The following is a 26,912-nucleotide window of genomic DNA, read 5'->3' as shown; positions in this document are numbered from 1 at the left end:
CAACATTTGTGTGGGCAAGGTATAGATGCTCTGAAAACAATCACTACCTGCCTGTCTGGCCAATCTTTCATTTATATTAGCAGCAGCCATCTGTGTCATAGAAAGGAGATGAGACTTGGTGAGAAAGTATTTTTGTGACGGAGGTGAGGAGGGATGATTTTGTTTGTTAATACAAAGTTGGGGGTGGGAGAGACATTTTATGCCTACAGTTACTCATCTGCTTTGACGCTATCACGTTCCCTGCTAACAGGAAATTTGAAAACTTGCACAAATGTCCCCATCTCTGATCTGCAGCGCAGTCCTGCTAGCTAGATAATAATTGGCAGAATGAAAAGGACAAAACTGGAACAGGATATAACATTCCTCCCTCCCGCCACTTTCCAGAATACAAAGCATGTATGATGTGTGTCAAGCAATGAACAAGAAGACATAGGTTGCCTTAATGCTCCTGTTTGTTGGTATCAGTGTGGTTCTTTTGATGTTGTCATTTAGGCTCCCGGCTTCCTATTCTTTTCAGTAGAAGCACGCATCAGTTCCCATGTTCAACCAGCTGTCTCCAATTACATACAAAACAAACAGCAAATAACAGGTCATGTGCTGTGTTTCAGTAAAATTCACTTCAAATGTAGTTTTACTTTGGGAGGGGGGGGGCTATGCACAGAGGCAGAGCCCTCCCCACAATCACTGCAGCTGGTCCAGAAGCTGCCTATGGTGCAGGATGGAACGTGTTATCATGCACACCTGGCACATCTCTTAAACGAGCTGCATGGTGCGCTTCCAGGCCAGGCTTAAAGTTCTTATACAGATTTACAAAAGCCTTAAATCAAGGACTTAGACCCAGGGGCAGCAGCAGGGCTAGGAGAGGAGTCAATGCTTGGCTTAGTATTGTGTGCAAACCAGGTCACTGGCTTTGTGATTCTTAAATGAAAAGCAATATAAAAATATATACTGGATGTGTGTGTGTGTGAGTGTGAGTGTGTGTGTGTATCTGTAGTTCCATAATCTGGGACTTCATTTTAAACATATTTATGATTTTCACACCTTTTGGACTACAGAAACACATGAGCAAGACACAAATGAAGACATGGTTGCCTGTTCCATCTGCAGCAGGCATGGGGAATCTGTCCAGCCTTTGTGTGTGTGTATAAAAATACTTATAAACCAAAATTTAATTTTAAAAAGTATGTAACATATATACAATAAAAAGTATTTTCTTCTTCTTTAACTGTCTGCAAGGGTTGCTGAGAGTTGTTAGCAGACCCTATTCCCCTCTCCCAAAGGTACAATTCCCAGAGTATACTAACAACCAATCCATCTTCACGGGGAACTTTGGGAATTGTAGTTGTGAACGGAATAGGGGGACTCAAACAACTCTCAGCACCTTTAACTAACTACAGCTCTGATAATATTTTTTTGGGGGGGCACGACTATTTGAAGAGGTTTTCTTTAAAGATCTAGTGCAGGCATCCCCAAACTTCAGCCCTCCAGATGTTTTGGACTACAATTCCCATCATCCCTGACCACTGGTCCTGTTAGCTAGGGATCATGGGAGTTGTAGGCCAAAACATCTGGAGGGCTGCAGTTTGGGGATGCCTGGTCTAATGTGAATGTGGCTCTCTGGGATGTAAAAACTGGTATAGCTACTATCCATTTCTTAGCATCAGAAATTCTCACAACATTGTTCATAATTCATTGTTTGGCTGCTGCAGACAAATTGCCCACCACATTGCAATTCACTCCTGCTGAGAATTGCTTGTAGCTGAATTTAGGAGATGTACCTTTTCTTACTTAAGACTACATTAAGAATGCACGATTCCAGCTCCCCATGGACAGAAGCAGCGAAGACCAGGAAAAAAGGGGATTTCCTAGGGCCTTCTAATCATTACTGCCACAAACCTGTCTGACACATATACACAGTATGCTTTTGCACCGTGTCAACTAAATGTAATACTACTGCCATGAATTTAAAAACTTTCTTTGTGTGTTGCACTTATAAGGCTATAAGGCCACAATGGGGTTAAAACTGAGAGGTCTTGGGGAATGATGCTTGTGGATTTCATTGAAGTCCTCCTTCCCTATCACCTTGTAACTTGAGCATGGTTTTTGCCTTTTTCTCCCTGTGCTCACTTCTGCCCATTTCAAAGGAAAGCATCAGATGATTGGTTATGTTATCATAATTTCCACTTACAGGTTCTCAACCTCATTGGTTTCTTACCATTACCTTTAAGAAGTGTTCTGTTTAGAAGTCTGCAAACTTTTTACACAATTTCATACACATAGAAAAGAAAACAACAACAACACAGGGCATGAAGGAGGTTGGTTGTGCAGTACAAAAAAGATCAGGCTTAAAAAAATGACTTGGAAAGAAACCACTCATTTCTAAAATTCAATTACAAACCAAAATGGCTATTAATACTTAGTCTCATACTGGGAAATCACAGTCCTTCGTATGAAAGCTAACTGTCAAAGTGACTAAACCCATCCTTTGTTGCTTCACTGCCACAACCAAATTATCAACCACCTAGGCTCTAATGGGACATAGAATCACAGAATTGGAGAGTTGGAAGGGACCCTGAGGGTAATCTAGTCCAACCCCATGCAATGCAGGAACATATGGATGATAAACCATTATTTTTCTTGGCCTGCTTTGCAAAGCGAACATGCTGTGAAAACCAACACAAAGCTCTTTGTAATGGAGAAAGCAATAAACTAGGACTTGACATTGTGTCCTGTTATGACATGAGGAGCAACTTATCTCCATCTCTCCACATTCCTTCGACATGAACTAGGGTCTTGATTAAACAAGCGCACTTCTTATGCCGAGTAGAGCTGTGCAAACTATTAGCCTGAACAGACTGAATGCCTTTTGTTAGCTCCAGGCAGAACTCACTGGCCACAACTTGAAAGCTAGAAAAATGTTCATTAAATTGAACAAAAGGACAAGACAATACAGAGGAGGGGGGGGGAGTAGATGACAGAAGATTCCACTTTGAAGCTGGAATATTTGCATTCTTGGTGGTTGTTAGAAACTATTTATGTTCAGGCAGAAACTTACATGCTGGCAGTACTGCAAAATCCCTTCTTTTGTCGCAATGCAGCTCTTGGTTCCAGAAGGGTCAGATTCCCATTTTCCATTCTGAACATTCATATGCATATTCAGCTTGCCACAGAACATGGCCACTTGGGGCTCCGCCAACAGGCCAGCATTTCCATCAGTAGGCACCTAGAACAGAAAAGGTAGACAGTATTACTTCATTATTGAAACCACAACCACCTAAAGTAACAAACCTCTCTCTGTGTGTGTCTGCACAGACATGCACATCTGAGAGCACCTGCAAAATTTCAAAAAGCATAAAAGAAAACAATCACTTCACACATTAAGGCTGGCAAAGCATGCATTTCAGATTTACTCAGCTTGGGCTACAGCTGTTGTCAATAGGCCTTTTGTGACATGGCAACTAGAGAAAGCATGGATCTGGCTGTGTACCCACCCACTCATATGCATATGGCAGTCACCCAGAGATGTCAGAAGGCAAACAGCTGACTCTGGTGTCATAGGGAGAAACACAGAAAGAGCACCTGGGAAGGAGCTACCAGCATCTTAGCAGTTACAATACTATAGGAAAAGGCCGCATCTATAGCCCAGTTGTTTTCTAGCTAAAAGACAGTATTACTCCTCTCCAAGAGCTATTTGTCATGCTGGCTGACATTGAGTAAAAAGCTTACCTGTGCCTTCACATAACAATGGGAGATGCCCCCTCTTTTTATACCGGGAACTCCCAAGTGCACAGATAGTTTTTTCCAGCTACAGCAGCTAATGTGCACTTTGAAACCAAAGTGTAGGTAGAATACGCTGAATATGCAAAAGCAACTTGGAAGCCTAGGGGCTTAGTGACCTTGAAATGTACTGCTAGCAGAATTTGCACTCATTATACAAGGTTGGAAAGGAAAAACTCACAGGCTTTCAGCATCTGAACACACCTGAATGTTTTCTCAAATGCAATGCAATACATGTTCTACAACCTTCTTATATTTGGCATGAAGGGAAGAGCCATAGCTCAGTGGTAGAGCATTTGCTTTGGGAATCAAAGGTTTTTCCATCCCCAGCATCTCCAGGTTGGGGCGGGAGATGTCCTGTATCAGAAGCCCAGGAGAGTCACTTCCAGTCAGTGAAGATAATACTGAGCTACATGGACCAAACTCATCTGACTCAGCATAAAGTCACTTCTTCTGTTTCTATGAAGTACACAGTTCCAAGGCAAAGAATGCACCTTGCATGTAGAAAATCTCAAGTTCAGTTCCTGTATCTCCAATTAAAAATCTCAGGTAGCAGGAAAAAAGTTCTTCCTTATATTTTGGGTGCACCACTGACAGCAAAGAGTGAAAAATAGAATACAGACCCAGGTATACCACTGTACAACTTCAAGTACAGTCGAACCTCTACTTACCACCGCCTCTTCATACAGTCGTTCCAAGTTGTGACCGTGGCAAACCTGGAAGTAACTGGCAGGTTTGCTGCCGTTCACACATGCGCAGAAGCGGCGATTGCCATTCACACATGCACAGAAACGGGCAATCACCATTCGCACATGCGCAGAAGCGGGCAATCACTGCCCGCACCTGCGCGCATGGAGCCTCTCCCAGCAACCCGTTTGGACATCCAGCCGAACCTCTGGAACGGATTATGATCGCAAATAGAGGTTCCACTGTACAGCTGTTTGCACAGCTATTCTCACATGTGAGCAGTTACAATCACAACAGCATTCCTCCTTCAGAAGTCAGGAAGAAATAAAAATGCTTCAAAGTCCATGCAAATCTGATGGGATCAGTTTGTGATGTAAACAGGAAACATGTGCTTCCAACTTTCTATAGTCGCAATTTTTTACACACTTAAGTTGTATCCTACGCTATGTCTGTGCATGAGAAGAACTTACTTATGCTTGTGCAATAGGCCTTGACCTCCTTCTCCTTCTCCCCTCTTCTTCCAGCAGTCCCCAACACACCTTCAAAATCAGCCACCCACCCCAGATCCTCTGGAGATACTCTGAAGGTGTGCAGGGAGGAGAGCAGCAAGGCCAAGTTAGTTCACCCACTAGTTATAACTTTTAACACTCACTTTGCTAGGACAGGCTTACATATTATCTGATGGTACAGATCGCTTTGTTTACATTTTCATCTCTAAAAAAACACATTCATTCCACCTAACCCCACGTTTCCATATATCTTACATTTTGGGGGGTGAATCAGTTCAGGTGGCTCAGACAACGCTCACTCAGATTATTAAAACTAGTCACATTTTCAAAGGCTCTTAGAATGCAGCATCTACTTTCAGGTGCCTTAAAAGGAGTTGCCATCTGACACAAAGGCTTTTGGTAACTTAATATTAATCCTCTTCAAAAATCAAATTAGCCTCAAGATGCTTAGTGAGCAACAATAAAGCCATGTAACAGTAGACTCATTTGCTTGAAGTGACAGCATCAGCAGATACGTGAAACCACAATGATTCTGACTGTAACTGGCATAAAAACAATGGAAACATGTGTTGTACATCAGTATGTCAAAGAGTATCCATTTCCAGGAGAAAGCGAGAATGTTTCATGGAAGATGTTCCATGTAACGTTAAGAGGGAACGTCTGAATATATTAGGAGACTAAAAGAATAGTCACGTGAATGAGTTTAGTTAGCATTTAAAGGCAAAAACATGCTGCATCCTGGGCAACTTAAGACAGTATTTCCAGACAAGGTCTGGATTGAACAACTATCCTATCACAGTCCAAAATCCACATACCCAACACCACATTAGGCTTTCAACAGCCTTGCCCATTTTTAATCAAGGGCTGGTGAAAAGATTGCACTCAGAAATATGCTGCCATAAGGAAATAATAAAATTTGGAGGTCTCTTATAAACCGAGAGAATGCCTACCAAATAAACACACGGTAAACCACAAGCAACAGTGTACCTATAAACACACAGTGTACAATAAACACATAAACACCACAAACTCAGCTCAATTTATATCACATTTAGCACAACTTGGATGTGACATGCTCTAGTTTATTTTGTCAGGTCGTCAGAAGGGATGACATTTGGGAGTCCTTTGAAGGTAGTAACCAATGTATTTTCTTCAGCATCACACAGAAATGCTGAATGAGAATGTGCTGTCTGATGCCCTAAATTCATTAGAACAGAAATGTTACACTGACATCTGCTACCAACAGCTGTAAATATAGGAAATTCATTAGCTGCCTGTCCAATACACAAGAGCCGCATAAGAAAACACATCAACTGTGGAAGTTACACATCTATATTAATCATGATTATGATCTCAACTTTTCTTACTGTTTAAAGTGTCCCTTAATTGCATCCACAACTCCATATGACAAGAAACATTAAACTGTCTTCAACAAATAAGTAATGTGGAATACTAAATATGCTGAAGGCTTAATTAGCAAACGCCTGTCAACTCCAGGGCTATGAAGAAGTCTCAATGTGCTCAAGACTTGTCTTAATAATTTAATAAACCAGGGAGTGGAAAGAAAATATGATATTGCCATGATTATGGACAATAATAACTAAGTCAATGACTAAATCTTTAGTGGCTAATAGCCCAATTTACTCAGAAGTAAACTGAGATTTGCTGCTGGGTGAACATGCATAAAAGTGCAGCATAACTGTACAATGCTTTACATTCTACTCAGTAGTAACTGCCACTGAATTCAATAGTATTTATTCCAAGTGGTATATGATTGTCTAAGCACTGATTTTTCTCATATGGATTCAACTTAGCTTCTCCCCCAGCATGAACAGGAGCAACAAACCAAGATTCCTGACTCAGCCTTACATCTGAACTGGACATCATGGGTTATTGACCTCCAAAGAAACCACAATGCAAAGCCAAGGTTTATTGTTGGCTTCCCAATCGTGGGTTAGTTTGGAGTGAAACAAACCACAAGGCACCGTTAGACATAATGCTAAGCCAGGGATTGTTGCTCTCACTAGAGCAGAAAAGCTGGAGCGATCTCAACATTTGCAGTGAAGCATTAACAATGGTTTACCATGATGTGTGCAGTCAAAACTGTCTACCCAACCTCCTCCCTGTGCTCTTGTGCTGATTGTCCCAAAAGAGTTATATAAATTAGATGAACATGGGAGTTACAGAGAGCTGTTCTAACTTACGACTAAGATATGCATATAGATATGGATAGATATATTTCAGGAGCTTGTTCACTCATAGGACAGAGGATGGCCCAGTGGAAAAGTTCACCTTCACATATTGTTAGCCTCACCCTTACTGTGCAAGTTTGCTAAAAGTTAATCATTCCAACACAGGCTGTAGACATTCACCTCTAATGAGAGTTTATACAGACCCAGATCTTATTTATTTAGCGGAGAATCAATTTGCACTCTGCCTGCGTACAATATGCAGCATTACCTTAAAAGGGATTAATCATGGATCACTTAGTACATCCCTATTAAATTTAACAGGACTACCACAGTGTTGAGCTGTCACCAAACCCTTGAGAATTAAAGAAGCGGAAAAGCAAAGAACCTTTGGGAAAAGTTAGTCATTTTACTCCTGAAAATCCTAAAACACTTCATGTCCAAAAGCTTCTCACCAGAATACAAATGCTGACAGCAATGTAAAAGGGAAGGAATCCTTGAAAAGGTCAGCTGATTCTTGCAAGAAGGGTAGGAGGCGCTACTTCTGAGTTTCCTCCAAACACCAAATGAGGTGCTGAAGAAGCTCCAATGGCTACCATTATGGGTGATTTACGGTAGGCTATATTTAAAATGTGGTTCTCAGATAGCTAAACGTTCCTGTGGGGTGTCCTCTCCACTCTCAGACAGTTCAAATCTGTCACCCCAGAAAAGTCCAAGCTTGGGAACCTGTGTCTTACCTGAATATCAGTTAAAAGGGTCACTAGAAAAATACTGCACATAGCAGCCACAGAAACATAGAAAGCGCCCTTATACAAAGGCAGACCACCAGTTTACACACTGACTATCAGCTACTCTCCAGGGTTTCAGACAAGAGTTCTCTGCTAGCCCTACCTGGAGATGTTAGGGATTGACCCTGTGGCTTTCTGCATCATCCTACTTACCACTTTGTTTGCACCTAGTCCATTCTGGATCCCAGTGTCCCCAATATAAGAGTTCTTATATGGATTACACCTTCCATAATCCCCCCGCCACTCATTATGCTGCTTGGTGCTGATGGACGCTGGAGTCCAACAGCATCTGAAGGGTCACAGGGCCCCCCCTTCCCTGCAGCAGGTACTTGAAGCTTTCTCATGTGGTCAGCCTGTCTTCTGAGACTGAGCATGGCCACCCCTTCCGCTCCCAAGCACCCACAGAGAAATGCAAATGGGTGATTACTTCCTCCCTGTGTGGCCACCCATGCTATGCAGTATGCCTATAAAAGAATCTATTAAGCATTGCCAAATGTTTAGGGGAAGTGGGATTATTCAGGTATCTCCCAGTTTTCGAGCTTCTAGTTTAATTCAGAGCCAGGCAGTGGAAGGAAGAAACAGCAGCAGTAACAACAACTGGGGTGGTGTTTTTTTGTTTTGTTTTTAAGTAGGGCATGGGCTTATGGTGGCAGCGGTGAAACAGGAAGTTTGCAAGTGGTAAACCATTTGGTTGAAAGCCACAGCATTAAGTCATGTAACTGTAAATAAACACGGGTGCAAATTTATGCATATTATGGGGCTTTTTGAAGCCTCAGAATTGTTTGGTTTCATGCAAGTAATCCCTCAGAATGTGTCATCCATCACTTCTAAAGATAACTTTCTTTAACCAAGAAACTTTACACATCTCTGAATCATCAGAAGTACTACCACATTGATTACAAAACTAAGTATCCCCACAAATTCCCACAATTGTAGACTGGTTAGGGGGGGGAAATACGGGATGCTACATTGTTAATCCAGTTACAGTACCGGTAACTTGTTTTTCTAGCCAGCTGGTCAAGAAAAACAGACAGATCCATTGAAAATGTGTGTTTCTCAATTTTTAGAACACATCTCAATATAAACATCAAGCCTTAATGTGTTTTTCTTTGCTGCAATATTAGTTTAGGGTTTTATTACGGTTATATCGAATACTTGCAGTTTTTATTAGATCTTATATTTTGTTTGTAAATACTTCTAGCTCGTTGTTTCTTATGAGTGTAAATATCTCTTTTTATAATAAAAAGCTGTTTTAAAAATGACTAGATAGTGCGTATCTTGTTTAATTGCTAAGGGCTAGGCCCCTGCTAACTCCACTCTCACCAACCTGCCAATCCCTCCATATTAAACCCCACTCCCAAGCTTCCCACCCCATGCATACTTTATCTCTCACATATTATTTCTTACATGTGAGGAAGCTGAGGAGCAGAAAAGAGGGGGACTTATCTTGCCTCTTCCTTGCATTATTTACAGTATTTCACAGACCGGCTTACAATTTCCTGAACCACCAATACTTTACCTAAACTAAAAATGCCCCTATTTGTTCTCTCTCTCTCTCTCTCTCTCTCTCTCTCTCTCTCTCTCACACACACACACACACACACACAAATGATTAATTTATTCTGCTTATCAGAGAGCCTTGAAGAGGGTTTCCTGCAAAGCCATTTGATAAAACCAAGCACACAACAGAATTAATTTGCATGTCTGTCCTATTATAAGAAACCGTCACACTCACACCTTGGAATAGCACTCGCTTAGGGCAAATCCAATATGTATTAGTGTAGGATGTGGGACAAGGTTTAAAAACGCATCTTAACAAACTTGAAAATATTAGGTGAAAAATAGTTGCTTCATGTTCCAACCCCCTAACTCTAGTAAGATTTGAAGATGTGCAATTGCTAACATTAAAAGGTATGCCCCATGCCCAGAGAGATGCAGTTCAGTTGTGTCAATGGATGAGCCAAAGGATGCCAAGCAAACTGTCAGCTTTAAAGGAGGACACAGGTTGGGCAGGGAGCAAAAGGTTGAATCAATTAAATAAGTCTCTGCTTACTTTCTTTGCTGCCTGTTCATGGCCCTGTTGACACTTGCGCTGCCACCTTCCCAGGCACCAGAGTAAGACAGGAAGCATTAGCCTCACCAAAATTTGGCTTTATGACAATGCCACAGAGCCAATGAAACCTGCAAAGCCTTAACAATGATTGATGCAGTTTTTGTGCAATTTATCTTTATTGGTTTTTAACAACAGAGATGCTTTCTTAACGTAAGATCACAGTATAAAGTTTCAGTTTCTTGTAGATGTGCATGTGTTTCTAAATCATAATAAAGAAAAACAAAGATATATTCTTAATCATTCTACTCATTCATATCATAGCTGCCAAGTTATCCCTTTTTTTAAGGGAAATTCCCTTATGCTGAATAGGCTTCCTCGTGAGAAAAGGGAAAACTTGGCAGCTATGATTCATATTCTAATCACTTCTGACTTCCCCTCCCCTTCTTTCTTGGGTTCTTTAAAGTTCTTGGCTGAATGCGTATCATAATAAATCTAGTTTATTGGTAATCTCTCCTTTTTTTGCTACTTTTTGATGTTTCTCATTACAAGAGTTAATCTAAACCAATAAAAAAAATTAATTCTCTGCAGTGGTCTTTCAGGAATTGTTTAAATATATTCTAATCTTTACTAAATTTTTGTTTCACTTGATCCCTTATCTGTCCTGTCAGTTTATCCATCTCAGCGTATTCCATCAGTTTAATCAGCCAATCTTTTTTTGATGGCATCGTCTCACTTTTCCAATTCTGTGCAGTCAAAACTCTTGCTGCCGTGGTAGCATACATACGTAAATATTTTTAAAAAAAAATTCTTGGAATCTCCCTCCCAATAATACCAAAAAGAAATGCCTCGGGGGGGGGGGTTGCGGGGAATGAAATTTTGAACATCTTTTTCAACTCATTATAGACTGAATCCCAAAATTCCCTCATTCTTTTGCAGGTCCACCAGACATGGTACATCAATCCCACTGCCTCCATCCCACTGCCTCCTTACATTTCCAACATCGGTCTGAATTATTTTTGTACATTATTGCTCATTTCCTTGGTTTTATACACCAGCAATTATATACAAATTGATGCAGTTTTAAGAAGAGGCATATCAATTATTTAATCAATTAATTTAATCTGTGGCACTAACATGCAGAGAATGCATCAAATCTTTTATTTTAGGAGCACTGGGGTCACACCATACATGTAAAGCCCATGAAACACACATGGCTTCCCCCAAAGAATCCTTGGAACTGCTAAGGGTGCTGGGAAATGTAGTTATGTCAGGAGTAGACTACAGTTCCCAAGAATCTCTGGAAGAAGCCATGTGCAAATTCCCGTGTATAAGAGGAGTTGGGAACACACAATCTGGCAGCCCAGACACTTATCATATTTTGTCCCTATTTAAGGGTTTGTGGACATTATGCTTGCCTGAGCCTTCTATTAGCACTGGCCCTAAAAAGATCAAATCAAATTTACTCCAATAAATTCATTGCAAGCTGTAAATCCTAGGGATTTCAAAAAAAAACTTGCCACAACACAGTAAGGTTCAAATTAGCACACAAAGCACTCCAGATGGCCTTATGTCAATCATTTCATCCCAAATACGCCCATTTAAAACGCATTCCAAATCACACCATGCTGTTTCCATCCATAAAATAATTGTCATCTGATGTACATCTTGACTACCTCAAACCAGCTGAAGCAAGAAGGTGTGAAGCCCGCAGGAACTGAATATGACCGTAACCTCAGAAAGCTACAGAGTTGGCATATATAAAAGGAAACCACCAAAAAGCATGCATGGCAACCCACCCACCGGAAGGAAGATAAAAACCCAACCAAGAGGGACAATGACTCTTTGAAGAAAGGTGAAACCATGCATTGGTGGGGTGGGCGAAGCAGATCATTGCCATCTTCACTGCGCCAGGTGATCTTTTGTTTGTTCCCATTAAGAGAAAGTTATTGTCTGCTAAGAATTCTTTTCTTAAATAGAAAAGAGTCAAAATTATAGGGCTGCACCTGTATAGCTCAGCAATCAATGTACCATATATATATACCTTCTACCAGAAAAAAAGCTACTGTGAAAGTTACAAACTCCACAATTATACGTACTATAGTATGTGTCTGCCAGAGATCACAGCAACCTGCTTTTCTCTATCAACCGCAATCCTATATTTCTATTAACCAAGTGGCTGAGGCTCAAGGGAAGGTGCACTGTGAGTTTGGCAAGAATGCATGCAAGACCCAATTGTGTAATGTTTATTAGGAATAAAGAAGGCAAGGAAGAGAACAAAGGGACAAAGCAGAATGTTGCAAATAAAAGGGGCTCTTTAGCTCAAGTCTTTGTATCCTGATCTTACTACTTAAATGCCAGTGTCTGGTCTCCTCGTGAGTAAAATAACAAAAGTGGTCAGTCCCCATTCATGGGCTTTCACTCACAGTGCATCTGACTGGTAGCTGGTACCTTTCGGCCAATTATCTTCCAGGTCACTTTTGTCAGACAGTCTGCAAACACTTTCAGGGAAGTGGGGAGAGGGGGAGATGGCCGTCATTTTTGCAGATCTGGGAAGTGGCCTTCTGGTGATAAGCATCACCAGCATTTCCCCACCTTCCTGTCAGGCAGCATTTAATATTTTCCTGCTAAACAAGATTTTAATGAATAACCTTTGGGTATGAGAAAGGGCCAGTGCCTTACCAGATTTAGCCACACTCTAAAACAAACACTGGTTTCTCTCATGCTCAAAAATTCAATCCCACTAAAAAGAAAGGCAGTTGATTATGCAATTACAAGGTGCTTTCTTTTCCTGCTAAGTTGTGTGGCATTAGAACAATTCTCACCAAGGGTTACACAAGGGTTCTCATCAGGTGTACAGTGTCACATACAACAACAGTACTGAGAACAACAATAATCACAGTAGCAGTGTGGTGGCCTCCTCGCTTCACCCGGGATCACAGACAATGCATAAAGCAGCATTTAATGTTTAAACGGCGACTATAAACATGCAGGCATAACACAGAGGTTATCTGCTGTAAGCACAAAAGCCTCACACTTAAAGGAAACACAAGAATATAATGGATTGAGGAAATCCTCTCACTAGTTGGAGATGTGACCATGTGCCTCAAGGCAGAAATCTCAAACCGGGTAGCTAGGAAGCAAAGTTATCTGAAGGGGGTACACAAAGGAGCACTTCAAAGCGCAGGCTAGTTTAAAGGAACAAAACAATTTAAGGCACAGTAGCTCAAAGGTCTTTTGATACATGGCAACTCAATTTAGCTGACAGATATACAAAGAAACCAATTCGCATGACAGGCCATTCAGTGGCAGATGGCTGGGGGCTATTTCCCTCATCTGACTGCTTGTAGCTGGAAGGGAAAAAACAACACAGAGACACAATCCTAATCTTGAAGCTCCTACAAGTCCTGGAATACCCAGCAGGGGCCATCATGTTTCAGGCACCTGGGTTCACTCATTCTCTGCCGGGGATACCAATAAGACATGGCACAGGGAAATAAACCACACCTTCTCAGAGCGCCTCTGTGAACCGCCGACCTGAGAGCCAGTGTGGTGTAGTGGTTAAGAGCAGTAGACTCGTAATCTGGGGAACCGGGTTTGCAGCTGCTGGGTGACCTTGGGCTAGTCACACTTCTTTGAAGTCTGTCAGGGAGGAAGAAAAGGGGCACCTTTTTCAATTCCCTTTATTTCTGACCATTGGACATGGTAGATACGGCCAATGGAAGTTGGAGTCCAGCAATGATTGGAGGGCCACAGATTTCTCATTCCTGTCCTTCAACATTCCTGCCCTAGGGCACTTATTTGTCAGACTTCTATTTCAGCCACTATTTCTCAGGTCAGAGACATCATGCGAAAACAAGGCAATCTGATGCACATCTACTCAGAAGGTAGTCCTCTTAATGAGGCTTCTTCCCAGAAAAGTGAAAAGTGCAGACTTAGGGAGGAAGTGGGCCTTGTCTGAGATAGTGCCATTAACCACATATTGTTTTTTCCCCCCAATTATATGCTGGAACAGCAAAGACAGACAGGTGGAATGGATTCACAGCAGAGATTAATGACAAGCTGTTTTTGAAGGAGATTTATATGTTCATGAAAAGTTGCATAATACATACACCACAGCTCATTTGTGTGAGAGTGTTCGGCTGTGGCATTCTGGAAACAAAATTATAAATAGAACCCGCCACGGTTCCCCGATATATACCCTTTTTTTGTTTGTTTGTTTTCTTATTAGGACCTAATGAGATGCAGTCACATTGCGAAAGGGGTCACGAAATCCACTATCAGCCAGGAAGGAAATGTCTAGTCCATTTTGTCTCCAGCAGTTCATGTTTCATTATGTAGAATTCCAAAAAAAAAAAAACAACCTAATGATCACCACACAGCAAGAGTGCAGCAGCTAGAGCATCACTCACTAATGATGAGCTGGTGGGGAGAAACTGTAAGCAGAGGGGCTCATGCCATTTTTGAATCCATCCATCCATTTCATTTCAGGTTATGAGACATTCTTTTCCACATTCAAGAGCAATCTAAGTTTACATCTCTATCAGGGTAAAAAAGGTAAAAGGTAAAGGACCCCGGGATGGTTAAGTCCAGTCAAAGGCAACTATGGGGCGCGGTGCTTCAGGCCAAGGGAGCCGGTGTTTGTCCACAGACAGATTTCCAGGTCACGTGGCCAGCATGTCTAAACTGCTTCTGGCGCAATGGGACACTGTGATGGAAATGCCATTTACCTTCCCACCACAGCAGTAGCTATTTATCTACTTGCACTGGCGTGCTTTCAAACTGCTAGGTTGGCAAAAGCTGGGGCAGAGCAATGGGAGCTCACCAACGCCGCACAGATTCAAACGATGGGGGAGAGAACGCTTTTCCAGGTAAAATTCCAATGCTGAATTTTTCCATAGGAATAAAATCTCCATTTCATAAGCTCTTTAGCAACAATGAGTGTATGCCAACTGCTAACACACTATCCGGCAAGCTTGGCAGTTTCAACTTCATTGGTTTGCTTAGTAAACACACAAAAAAATAAACATGCAAAACATCAAAAAAATTGCCAATGCAAAACTGTCCAAAACATTACTGATCTCTAAATCACAGAGGCTGCATTTCAGGTGATTTTCTAAGCCAAGGATGTCGAACCTGTTAACAGATGGCCTCCTCCCCTCCCCTAGTATTCACATGCAAAAGGCTCCAGTCCTGACATCCTGCTTAAAATATAGCAACACAGAGATTTGTGCCATCAAGCCCAGTCAGTAATGCAAACCATGTTTTGTTCTTGTTTTATAATCCAGCTTTGGGGGGGGGGGTCACTCAAACACAGCATGCCAATTTAGGCATCATGGTGAACTGTGGCTTGGGCTCAACAAGAAGGGGAATTAAGTCCTGTGTGAGAAATAAGGAGGAAAGGGGAAAGAGGGAACACATGGACACAGCAATCCCCACAATCCCCTAAAAGTGTGTTTGAAGGCTTGTCTGAATGTGAACACTGAGTGTACTGTATGCCTGTTTGTACAGACACTGTACAAACTAGCTAGAGAATTCCGAACTCAAAGATATGCATCACCACAGATGAGTATTTCCTCTTTTTAATTACTTTTTCATGCTGTAGCTAAAAATGGTTTTTCCCTGATCTTTCACTGTCTCAACCATGGACACTGATATTATAATATGCAACAGTAACTACATGAAACAAAGAGGCATTGTCAGTTCGGAATAAAATAGAAACAAAGTGTATATGCACTCTACGAAAATGAGAAAACTAAAACAACAACAACAACATCTGTATGCCACCCACCTGACTGGGTTGCCTCAGCCACTCTGGGTGGCTCCCAACAGAATATTAAAAACATTATAAAAGATGAAACATTAAAATCTTCCCTCTACCTACTTCCATTTGTGAAAACTCACAAAGCAACTAAAATTGATGGCCAGTAATTTCTTCATTAGGGACGCAGGTGGCGCTGTGGGTTAAACCACAGATCCTAGGGCTTGCCGATCAGAAGGTCGGCGGTTTGAATCCCCGTGACAGGGTGAGCTCCTGTTGCTCAGTCCCAGCTCCTGCCAACCTAGCAGTTCGAAAGTATGTCAAAGTGCAAGTAGATAAATAGGTACCACTCCAAGCGGGAAGGTAAACGGCGTTTTCGTGTGCTGCTCTGGTTCGCCAGAAGCGGCTTTGTCATGCTGGTCAAATGACCTGGAAGCTGTATGCCAGCTTCCTCAGCCAATAAAGCGAGATGAGTGCCGCAACCCCAGAATCGGTTATGACTGGACCTAATGGTCAGGGGTCCATTTACCTTTACCTTTAATTTCTTCATAAACTATAGGAGAAGCAGATCATTAAAGACCTGACAACTGTGTACAGTTTACCTTTATTTCTCTTGCTTGCCCAGGAGTGGTGATAGTAGCACCTCAAAGCTGAAATCCTAAAGCAAGAGTTAGGGAATTAAACCCACTGAACTCAGTGGGGTTTGTTGCAGAGTAGATGTGGTTGGAGGTTTTGTTCATTCCACCTAACATTTGTTCTTAATTGGCAGTGGCGTGTCAACTCATGAATAGAATTTGGGGGGGGGGAGAGAGAGAGACATGCAACTGTCTACACGTTGCTACTATACAGAGGTTTTGCATGTGTATTAATTTATCCCTTCTGAAGGGACACTAAAGTGAACAGAAATAAGATGCAGGTCTCCAACCTCTGTATATCACCAGATGTCATAAAAGGGTGGGAACCATATGTATACAGCCTTTGGTCCTGTGGCAGAAGAAAGGCAGAGTGTTGTAAATATAGTAAAATAAATTTCTCAACATGCATACTGTGAGCCTGTCACATTCAGAAAAATTAGAAATTTAATATGAGAAGGTATAATGCTCCTTATAAGATGGGTATTTAGTCAACACAACTTGCAGAAAATGGATGTGATCCTATACATACTTACTAGGAATAAGCCCCATTGATCACAGTGCAACTTACTTCTAAGTAAACATGCACAAGATTGCAGATCAGCCACTGTTGTCTGGCAAGAAGCAATACTCATGACTGGAGGATATTTTATTACTAGATAGGGGACCCTTCCCCAACCCCTATCAATCTCAGCAACTCTGCCCCTTGGTCAAGAGATGGGAGTTGTAGCCCAAAACATACAAGGTACAACTGACAAGGTAAAACCAAAATGGGAAAGATCATGACCCAGTTGTGCTACTTATAAAAACATTCTTTTCAAATCATGAGGTTCATCGCTTGTTTAGACTTCATTTTGATTGCCAAGACATGCATTGGGCAAATTACTCACTTAAATCGACTTAATACGTTTGTTCTTTTCATTCAAAAAGAAAACTGTCAAAACAGACTAGCCCTCTGGAGCACCATAACACCATTTACTATCAACATACCAATATTTCAAGCACAGACAAGTTGATACGATATTCTGCACCAGTTCTTCCTCAGAATGACAGTTTGCAATAACAGTCATATAAAAGCACAAATTCTTCAAACTGATGTGAAGGAGAAAGAGAGAGAGAGAGAGAGAGAGAGAGAGAGAGAGAGAGAGAGAGAGAGAGAGAGAGATTGAGGGTAGAGAAATAAATCTACAGTTCCTCTTCCCTCTGCCCCAACTGCTTAAGGCTGCTGTTAAAAAAGAGAGAAAATGTCACCTTTCATACATTCATTTTTTAAAAAATCAAACAAGTGAATACAAAAACAAACTTTGTTCTGCAGGTCACAGTGTTGCCTCCAGTATGGCGGGGGGAGTGTATCCCTCCAGGTGGTGTTAGACTACAACTCCCATAAACCAAAGCCAGCATGGCCCATGGTCAAGGATGATGTGATTTGTAGCCCAGCATTGCCTAAAGGGCCACAAGCTCCCCACACCTATAATACTGAATTCTCTCTAATCCCTAATTGTTTTACTTACATACATACATCTTCAAATTGACTATCCCTGCAATAACATCCTTATTTTCAATTCAACTCCTGTTTTTGGTAACGTTTGAACGGGGATACATATTTCTTTACATTAAAGCATATGGCATGCAACAATTACATAAAAAATAAACACTCAGATAAACGTTTCTGAATTTATTAACAAAGTTGCAGCAAAGTGTATTTGCCAAAATTATTACAAATACAGTGGTACCTCAGGTTACAAACGCTTCAGTTTACAAACTCCGCTAACCCAGAAATAGTACCTCAGGTTAAGAACTTTCCTTCAGGATGAGAACAGAAATTGTGCTCCGGTGGCGCGGCAGCAGCAGGAGGCCCCATTAGCTAAAGTGGTGCTTCAGGTTAAGAACAGTTTCAGGTTAAGAACGGATCTCCGAAATGAATTAAGTTCTTAACCAGAGGTACCACTGTATGAAATGATGCATACAGTGGTACCTCTACTTACGAATTTAATGTGTTCCGAACACACATTTGTAAGTCGAAAAAAATTGTAAGTCGAATCCCATAGGAATGCATTGGGAGAAAAAATTCGTAAGTCAAAGCAACCCTATCTAAAAATCCTATCTAAACTGCATCCAAGATGGCGGACGGAGCTCCATTCGTAAGTAGAGTTATTCGTAAGTAGAGGTACCACTGTAGTAACATGAGCTTATCCTCTTGTATCTACCATTAGCTTCCCCCTTTCGGCATCAAAAACTTCTTAAAATCCTCATCCTTTCCCTGGACTCTGCTGTCTAACTGCTGTTCTTTCATCATTGTTTGCTAAAAGGAAAATAAAATTACCCACACTGCAAGCCTATATATGTCTACTCAGAAGCAAGCAGCACTCAGTTCAATAGAACTTACTCTTGGGTCAAGGTGTACAGAATTCCTGTCTAAGTAATCTTCACCTGCTCTGTTCAACATGTGAAGAGCCACAGATTAGCCACCTACAATTTGTATCATGAAAAATAGTGTGGCATATTAAACTATTGCTCCTCAAGCACCGCTGCTTCAGTCAGATTAGGAATCCCGTTCAACTGTTTTAAAAAGAGCAGTAGGCAAGCTTGCAGTTTCAAAGCCTTTTGCTTTGTTCACTAAATGAAAGTTTAAAGAAAAGCTACATGACTAGCATGGGTGGGGAACCAATCTGTTTCCCACAGATGTTGCTGAACTACTGCTCCCATCACCCAATACATTGTTCATGCTTGCTGGGGCTGATGGGAGTTGTAGTTCAGCAACAGTATGTATATGTTTAGCCTAAAAAAGAGGAGACTGAGGAGATATGATTGTTGTTGTTGTTTAGTCATTTAGTGGTGTCCGACTCTTTGTGACCCCATGGACCAGAGCATGCCAGGCACTCCTGCCTTCCACTGCCTCCCACAGTTTGGTCAAACTCATGTTCGTAGCTTCGAGAACACTGTCAAACCATCTCGTCCTCTGTCATCCCCTTCTCCTAGTGCCCTCAATCTTTCACAACATCAGGGTCTTTTCCAGGGAGTCTTCTCTTCTTATGAGGTGGCCAAAGTATTGGAGCCTCAGCTTCACGATCTGTCCTTCCAGTGAGCACTCAGGTCTGATTTCCTTCAGAATGGATAGGTTTGATCTTCTTGCAGTCCATGGGACTCTCAAGAGTCTCCTCCAGCACCATAATTCAAAAGCATCAATTCTTTGGCAATCAGCCTTCTTTATGGTCCAGCTCTCACTGGACAAAGACAACTCCATGGACAAAGACAACAGGAGATATGATAGCCATCTTCAAATATCTCAAGGACTGCCACATGGAAGCTTGGTTTTTTTCCTGCTCCGGAGGCTAGGTCCCGAACCAACGGATTTAAGACACAAGAATGGAGATTCCGACTAAACATCATGAAGAACTTTTTAACAGTTAGAGCTGCTCAACGGTGGAATGGACTCCCTCGGTAGGTGGTGGACTCTCCTTCATTGGAGGTTTTAAAGCACAGGATGGATGGTCATCTGTCACGGATGCTTTAGCAGAAATTCCTGCATTGGAGGGGGTTGGACTAGATGACCCTTGGAATCCCTTCCAACTCTACAATTATGATTCTGGCAGGCCAAAGGTTTCCCATTCCTGTCCTAGTGCACTGAAATGTTTTCTGATGCAACCTCAAAATTAGCCATTAAATTTGCCAGGAAACCCACGCCAACAAATGCAAACTTTCTGGCATTTTGGAAATCTCTGCACTGCACTGATAGCAGAATCAATTGTCTCTTGTTAGCAAAGGGCCTAAAGCAAATAAGGTTATAATTTTCAGTTTATTTCACCAGATTAAAAATCATAATATTGAAACAAAATGAAAAAATGACAACGTACAGTTGTTGAACATACTGCAGGTCTTTGACAACAGTATTATTCTTCCATTTTAAAATAAAGACACATTGAGTCAGCTGAAAAACAGCATGTAGTGTATATATAATAAGTAAACAGAAAGAAGGCAGCTACCAAACAAAACCTAGGTATGTTTCTTTTCATTTGCTCTCCTTTTTCCATTCATTTCTGGCAGCACAGTTTGAAGTCTTCCTCTCCAATGTAAAGTCTTAAGTAATTTTTCTTTTATTTACATTAAAGACAAAGCTCAACACATTTTTTTTTGGGGGGGGGGGTTTGCTGCCGAGTCCTTTTACTCTCATTTTTCTTTTTTCAAAGTGGGGATGGGAGACCTGTTTTGAAAAGTAATACAAGTTTTCCCCACCTTCCTCCAACAGACCAGATTATAAGGATGCATTCTGAAGACATTTCATTATTGCAATTCAGTTCTGCTGCTTTCAAGAGCGAGACTGAGTGAAACAAAATATTTCCTCGGCCACAATGCACTTACTGTTTCCAGAGGGAAGTAAGAGGCCCTTTCAGCTTCTCTACTGTCCTATCTTTCTCAAAGATCACTGAAGAGACTTTAAAAAACAGTCACAATACAGTACAATACCAGTTAGTTCAGATGAGTGACTAGTACCCAAAATTCCACTTCAATTTAACTTATAAAGAAGAGAACAGAGGTTCATCCTGGTCATTTTACAGCCTGGCATGCTTCCAGAGTTCATAGCTCAGATATAAGGATAGCATAGGCTCTGCCTGGGTTCAAACCCAGTATTTAAAGCAGGCTAACCAACTGCCCTCCAGATGTTGAGCTCCTATCATCCTGTGCTGGCTGGGGTTAACAAAGTTGGACTCCAACAAAATCTGGAGGGCAACAGATTTGTAACCCCTGCTCAACCCCCCCCCAAAAAAAACCCCTCAGGCAGCAAGGCTGGCAAAGATCTCCACCTAAAAAAGACCCTGAAGAGCCACTTCCAGTCAGTGTAAACCACGGTTTCCTGAACTTGGGTCTCCAGCTGTTGTTGGACTACAACTCCCATCATCCCTAGCTAGCAGGAACAGGTGTCAGGGAAGATGGGAACTGTAGTCCAAAAACAGCTGGAGACCCAAGTTTGGGGAACCCTAGTGTAACAATTTTTTAGACAGGTAGACCAAAAGTTTAATTCAGTATAAGACAGTAGGTTCATAAGTTTGTATCCTTGCTGCAATCAAAGCCATTGGTGACTCACTGAGAATTTTTCATTCTAACTTGGATGACTTGGGAGATGAGCTATTTGGACAGGTGAGCCCATTCTGCCTACCTCCTCCTGCCTCACATTTGACTGCTTAAAACCAGAACTATTTCACACAATGGTCTTTCATTCAGTGGCGGAGCTTCATGTTCTGGCACCAGGGGCGGGGCTGGCGCCCGTTCTGGGGGCGGGGTGTACATTCCGGGGCGGGGTGCGCCTCCCGGAGGGGCGTGACACATGTTCCAGGGGTGGGGCGGGCGTTTTGGGGGCGGGCACCCGCAATGGCCCTCCTTGGAGCCCACCACTTGGGGCGGCCCGCCCCGCTGCCCCTGGGGGGGGGGATTCATGCTGGTTACGTTCTTAACAGAGTAATGTAGAGGCAGAAAGCAGACTTCACTCACAGAATGGCAAAATATAATAAGCATGTCTCCTTTTGTTGTGCATGTGCAAAACGGCTTTGAACTGATGAAATTCCTCCAGTGACAGTGTGTGAATTGTGGACTCAGCTATTCACTTAATTTAACACAGGAATATGCTATTTGAGCTGAAAGCTCAAAGTAACACAGAACCCTCTTTTTTGTTTTTTTAAAAGTGCTGATCAAATCCAATATGTCTAAGCATGCTGCACGGGGGAAGGAGGAAGAGGGGGGAAAAACACCTCTGTGAAAACTGCATGCCACTTCAAGTTTTCAATGTAATCTATCACAAACAAAACTAACGAGAGCAGCTGCTAAACCTACCGGTATCAAATGGGCATCAAAATATTTGGAACAAGCTACAGGATGTGAGTAGTAGAATATCACACAACTCAACATCTGATATGGACACAGCCATGCCGAGTTCACCAAGAGGTCTGCAAGCTTCCCAGCATGGAACATAGCAGCCATAGAAAAATAGTATAAATGCAACAGTTCAGCACAGAGTTGCCTTGCTGAAAAGAGGCATTGTGAGTTATTCTGCATTGCCGGACTAGATTAAACAGATGACATTAAACACTATCTTTATAACCGCAGCCTGCATCAATTCACACAGGAAAAATTCCTAAACAACTTGGACCTCAAATAACTGAAGGAGCACCTCTTCCCATATAGCCCAAGGTGCTGATATCTACAGAGGAGGCCCTGCTGGCAGTTGTTCCACCCTGCAAAGTTCTGACAAATAAACATGCTAAATCAGATCACAATCAAGTTAGGACTACTGGAGCCTTTTCAAAAATGTTCCCCAATTCATAATTTGCCAGAAAGCCAAGATCACTTCTGGCAATGGGAATGTAAGGTTGCAGCTCTATGGCACTCTATGGCAGTTTTATGGCACTTATAGCATTATGTTTTAGCATTATGGCATTATGTCTGTTATATCATCCTGCTCTCCCCCCAAAACCAATCCCTGGATTACAGTTTGGTGGCTTGTAGATAATATTTGTTACCTCCAGTGCTTTAGGGCTACTCTAATTTTCCTACTCATATTGAAATACTGCCCCATAATGAGGCCAAACTTAGATTCACAAAATGTTTAGGGGTATGTGTACTGAGTCCCCCCTCCAGAAAATAAGCGCTGGTTACCTCTATCCTCTTCATCCCTACCTCTGAGAACACGAAATTCCCATTTGTCTTTAGCACAAATATGCTCCTGAAGAAATTAGACATCAAAAGAACACATGTCCATTGAGATGCACTGAGCTGGATTCAAATGCCTAAATATTAAATCCCTGGTGGGCAGCATTTGAATATCACTCTGCAAACTGCCCCACAAATTGTGATTTATATTAGCCAATAAAAGGTAACCGTTAGTGTAATGTGTTTCCAAATTTCCTTTTACCGCCTGCTTTAAATGTGCACAACTGCTGATCTTCTATACACAAACACTTAGTTTTGAGAGGCGATCAACCTTTGTTCTGCATAAAACATAGCATACACTAATATTCAAGTCAAAATAGGAGCAAAACAAGGGAAATGAGTATTAAATCAAAGAATTCCGACACTTTCTCTGGTCAGCTGTCCCAAGACAGATGGAGAGCCCATGCGGCTGTCCAAGCATAGACGCTGTTCTAAGAATTCACCTCCTACAACGCAATATTAAGTCACTCTTGTATGTCTGCCAAGTCATTCCACAAGGCTGTGGATTTTTGTAGGTATTCAGTCACTTCAGAAGTACAGTCTGCACATTATAACTTATGCATCGGTTGTCAAAGGGAATTCAACAATGAAGTTTTAAAACCATTTCACGCATCTTGTATTCTCACTGACGGAAGGGGTATTTTCGGAGAGAGTACAAAAATCATATCTATCTACGGATACGGCGCAGGGCGAAGAAACTAATACAGGACCTAAGTAGCATGACAGGGAATGGTATGACCAGACGCAGGGGAGCAGCATTCTTAGCACACTAGTTTTCCACACAGGATAAACGGCTATGAAAATAACACTCTGCTATTACCTCAGCTATGCCCTGACTCGCTGAGTTCAGAATTCAATGAAAGCACAGAGGGAGACCGAAGACTGCACACCCAAAGATATTACTGAGACAGGCCCTTTAGCTACACCAGCATGGAGCTGCCATTGCACCTTCCACTCTGGCCACAGGGAGCCAACAGAGCTTGGCACGCAGCAGTGGAACGGAACCCCTTCACGCCAGCCCCACACGATTGCTCTGCTCAGGACACAAACTTACCGTAGCTTAGCCATGGGCTAACCTGTCACAGTCATTTCAATGGGACTGTAAATAACAAGCCAGATTGACAAGGCACCTCTCCCTAAGGAAAGACTTCATTTCATTTTTAAAAGTCATTTTAGTGATCGTCTTGTACTATTTTTAAATGATGTTTTATTTCTGTAAAGAACGTTGATGTTGCCGCATATAAATGGTCTCATGTAAATAGTATTATATAAATAAAGCAAACACATTTCACCACAGAACCTCCTGCTCCACCTACATCACTGCAGGAGCCAGGATAGGAGGCGGGGTGTGTGTGTGTGTGTGTGCTGGAGAACAGCTAAATTGCTCTCAAATTAGATAGTGCTTATTTCTGATTTTAAGAAGCGGAGCGCATTCTTGGATATCAAAATTTAAAATGCCAGAACATAAAGAATCAGCGCATATATATATTTCCTATCAACATAATTAGCATTGACTTACAAATTGTATTTTTTCTCCCTCTTCAAGATAACACCATCTAATTACCGGTCTGCACCATCTGTAACAACACCAAAACCTTTTTCTTCTGGGGGAGGAATCTACTCAAGAGCAGTTATTAAGTTTGGGAAAGCAGCAATTGTACATACATGGAGTGGAATGTAATTTTACCACCAGGAGAATTTATATGTGAGTTAAGAGTTTGGGGGAGGGGGGAGATGGGGGGGAGCAGAAGAGAAACACAGCCTTTGCTAGCTCTGCATCTGACCTGAAAATGCAAAAAAAAAAGGAAAAAAAGATGCCTGTCTGCTAAGAGCTGAGCAGGTGCATAAACTGCAGGAGACTTTTCTTTCGACGCTGCAGCTTTCAAATAAAATGGCACCTTGAGGCATCGGTAGGTAACAAAACAAAGCTGTGCAAACCAGGCATATGGTCACGTTATGTATTTGTTTCCCCCTGCAAAGCGCAGTTCTGCTTCCAGTGGAGGGCATTTATTGAAAACATGCTTCCAGATAACATCAAATAACAAGTTTCCCAGCAATGCACATCTGGGGCAAACGCTTTATTACTCTGAGCCCTTTGCTCTCTTTGTCTGCCTCCCAGGTAAGAAGACGACAAACCTCCCTACATTCCCTGTCGACGCAGCTCTAATAGTTTTGCACCTGCCGCCAGTTTCTGAGCCCTCCACCTGAAGGACAGTAGCGCTGGCAAAATTGAGGAATGCGTTGCAGCAGCAAAAGGAATCAATGGCTGCATTATGTTCACAGTATCCGTAATAAAAGGAGTGCATTTAAAACTATCATAGCACTAAAAGGTTTTCGAAAATCTGTAAGCAGCTCTGCGCCATGTTCTTATGTCGATACGATTATAAAGGAATATTAAGTTACACAACATCACCCTGAGATCGAAGCCCAAATTTCAAAGGAACCAGCATTCCAGGGCTGGCCAAAGATTCCCCAGAGGCAACTCAAATCGCTTTAACAGATAAAGGGAGAGAGATCCTTCAAAAAAACCCTTTTTTAAAAAAAATACAACACTGTACTGAAATCTGTTTCGTTCTATTCTACCGTCTTGTGTCCCCACACCCCCACTTCCCCCTCAGCACTGAGCTGCTCCATTCAGAAGTCACTTTGTCAACTGAGAAGAGCTCCTAATGCCAAGTTATGCCGTGGGATAAGATGCCTGGAACTTGAAGCATCTGGAAATATTCCCTCACAGACACTTAACACTATTCAAGATGGTAACGTCCTCTAGACACTCCACTATAAACAGAAAGATGAGAGAGGAACAAAACAGCAGTTTGTTCTTAGGTTTCTTGGTCATACTGGGGCTCCAGAGCATGGGGGGGGGGGGCAGAGGCACACACTGAAACAAATTTTGTTGCCATAGCAAACAACTCATTCATTTTTGGCCACTTCCATGAAAGTGATTGCCACTCAGCCTCGATGCTCCTCTTTCACAAGAACCTTTAAAACCCAGCCTGTCCCTAGCTATGCTCACTGGGGCTAGCAGAAGTTGACAGCCAAAACATGTGGAAGGGATCCGGTTGCTGAAAGGCTGTTTCAGCCTCTTGTCACGCTGCAGAAAGGAGAAGCAAACCACTAGAAATAAAGCAAGAATCAAAAATAAACAAACCATTAGGGCAATAGTTCTGCTTTTCTGTCCCGCTGACTTAAATAACCTAAGTGGGGGGAATCCAGTTATTTCAGCCTCACCTGCCCCCCACTTGCAGAGACTCAGTGGAGTTCCCCCAACTACTAGACTGAAGGGTCTCTTCCCAGCTCCCCCTTGAAAGCGGTGCTTGGACAAAATGTTGGCTCCAGATGTAAAAAAAAGGGGGGGGAAAGGACCCCTGGATGGCTAAGTCTAGTCAAAGACGACTATGGCGTTGCGCGCATCTCACTTTCAGGCCGAGGGAGCTAGCGTTTGTCCACAAACATCTTTCCGGGTCATGTGGCTAGCCATGACTAAACCACTTCTGGCACAATGGAACACTGTGACAGAAGCCAAAGCACACAGAAACGCGTTTACTTTCCCGCCACAGCGGTACCTATTTATCTACTTGCACAGGCGTGCTTTCGAACCGCTAGGTTGTCAGGAGCTGGGACAGAGCAGCAGGAGCTCGCTCCATCGTGGGGATTCGAACCGCGGACCTTCCGATTGGCAAATCCAAGAGGCTCAGCAGTGGAGTTCAAAGTCAACCTGGCCCCCACATGCCAAACAGGCTTTCCACAAAAGGAGCCATATGGTGCTTGCATCATGGTTAGGCAGGAAGCTTCATCGTTGAATTGAGGTAGAAGG

The 26,912-nt window shown here is 42.2% G+C and overlaps 1 protein-coding gene across 4 annotated transcripts in view; it reads right to left on the bottom strand.

Moving 5' to 3' along the window:
• APP (amyloid beta precursor protein) overlaps positions 1–26,912 on the bottom strand; it is a 143,100-nt gene that overhangs the window by 104,025 nt on the left and 12,163 nt on the right. For all 4 annotated transcript variants that reach the window (XM_035114850.2, XM_035114851.2, XM_035114852.2 and 1 more), the window contains exon 2: positions 3,056–3,223. In XM_035114850.2, coding sequence (XP_034970741.1) covers positions 3,056–3,223 — 168 coding nt within the window. The remainder of the gene's footprint in view (positions 1–3,055; positions 3,224–26,912) is intronic.

The sequence above is a fragment of the Zootoca vivipara genome, chromosome 4 (genome assembly GCF_963506605.1).
Source record: "Zootoca vivipara chromosome 4, rZooViv1.1, whole genome shotgun sequence".
Classification (NCBI taxonomy): domain Eukaryota; kingdom Metazoa; phylum Chordata; class Lepidosauria; order Squamata; family Lacertidae; genus Zootoca; species Zootoca vivipara.
Note: the sequence above shows the minus strand (reverse complement) of the source record. Positions and strands in the feature narration are given on the sequence as shown.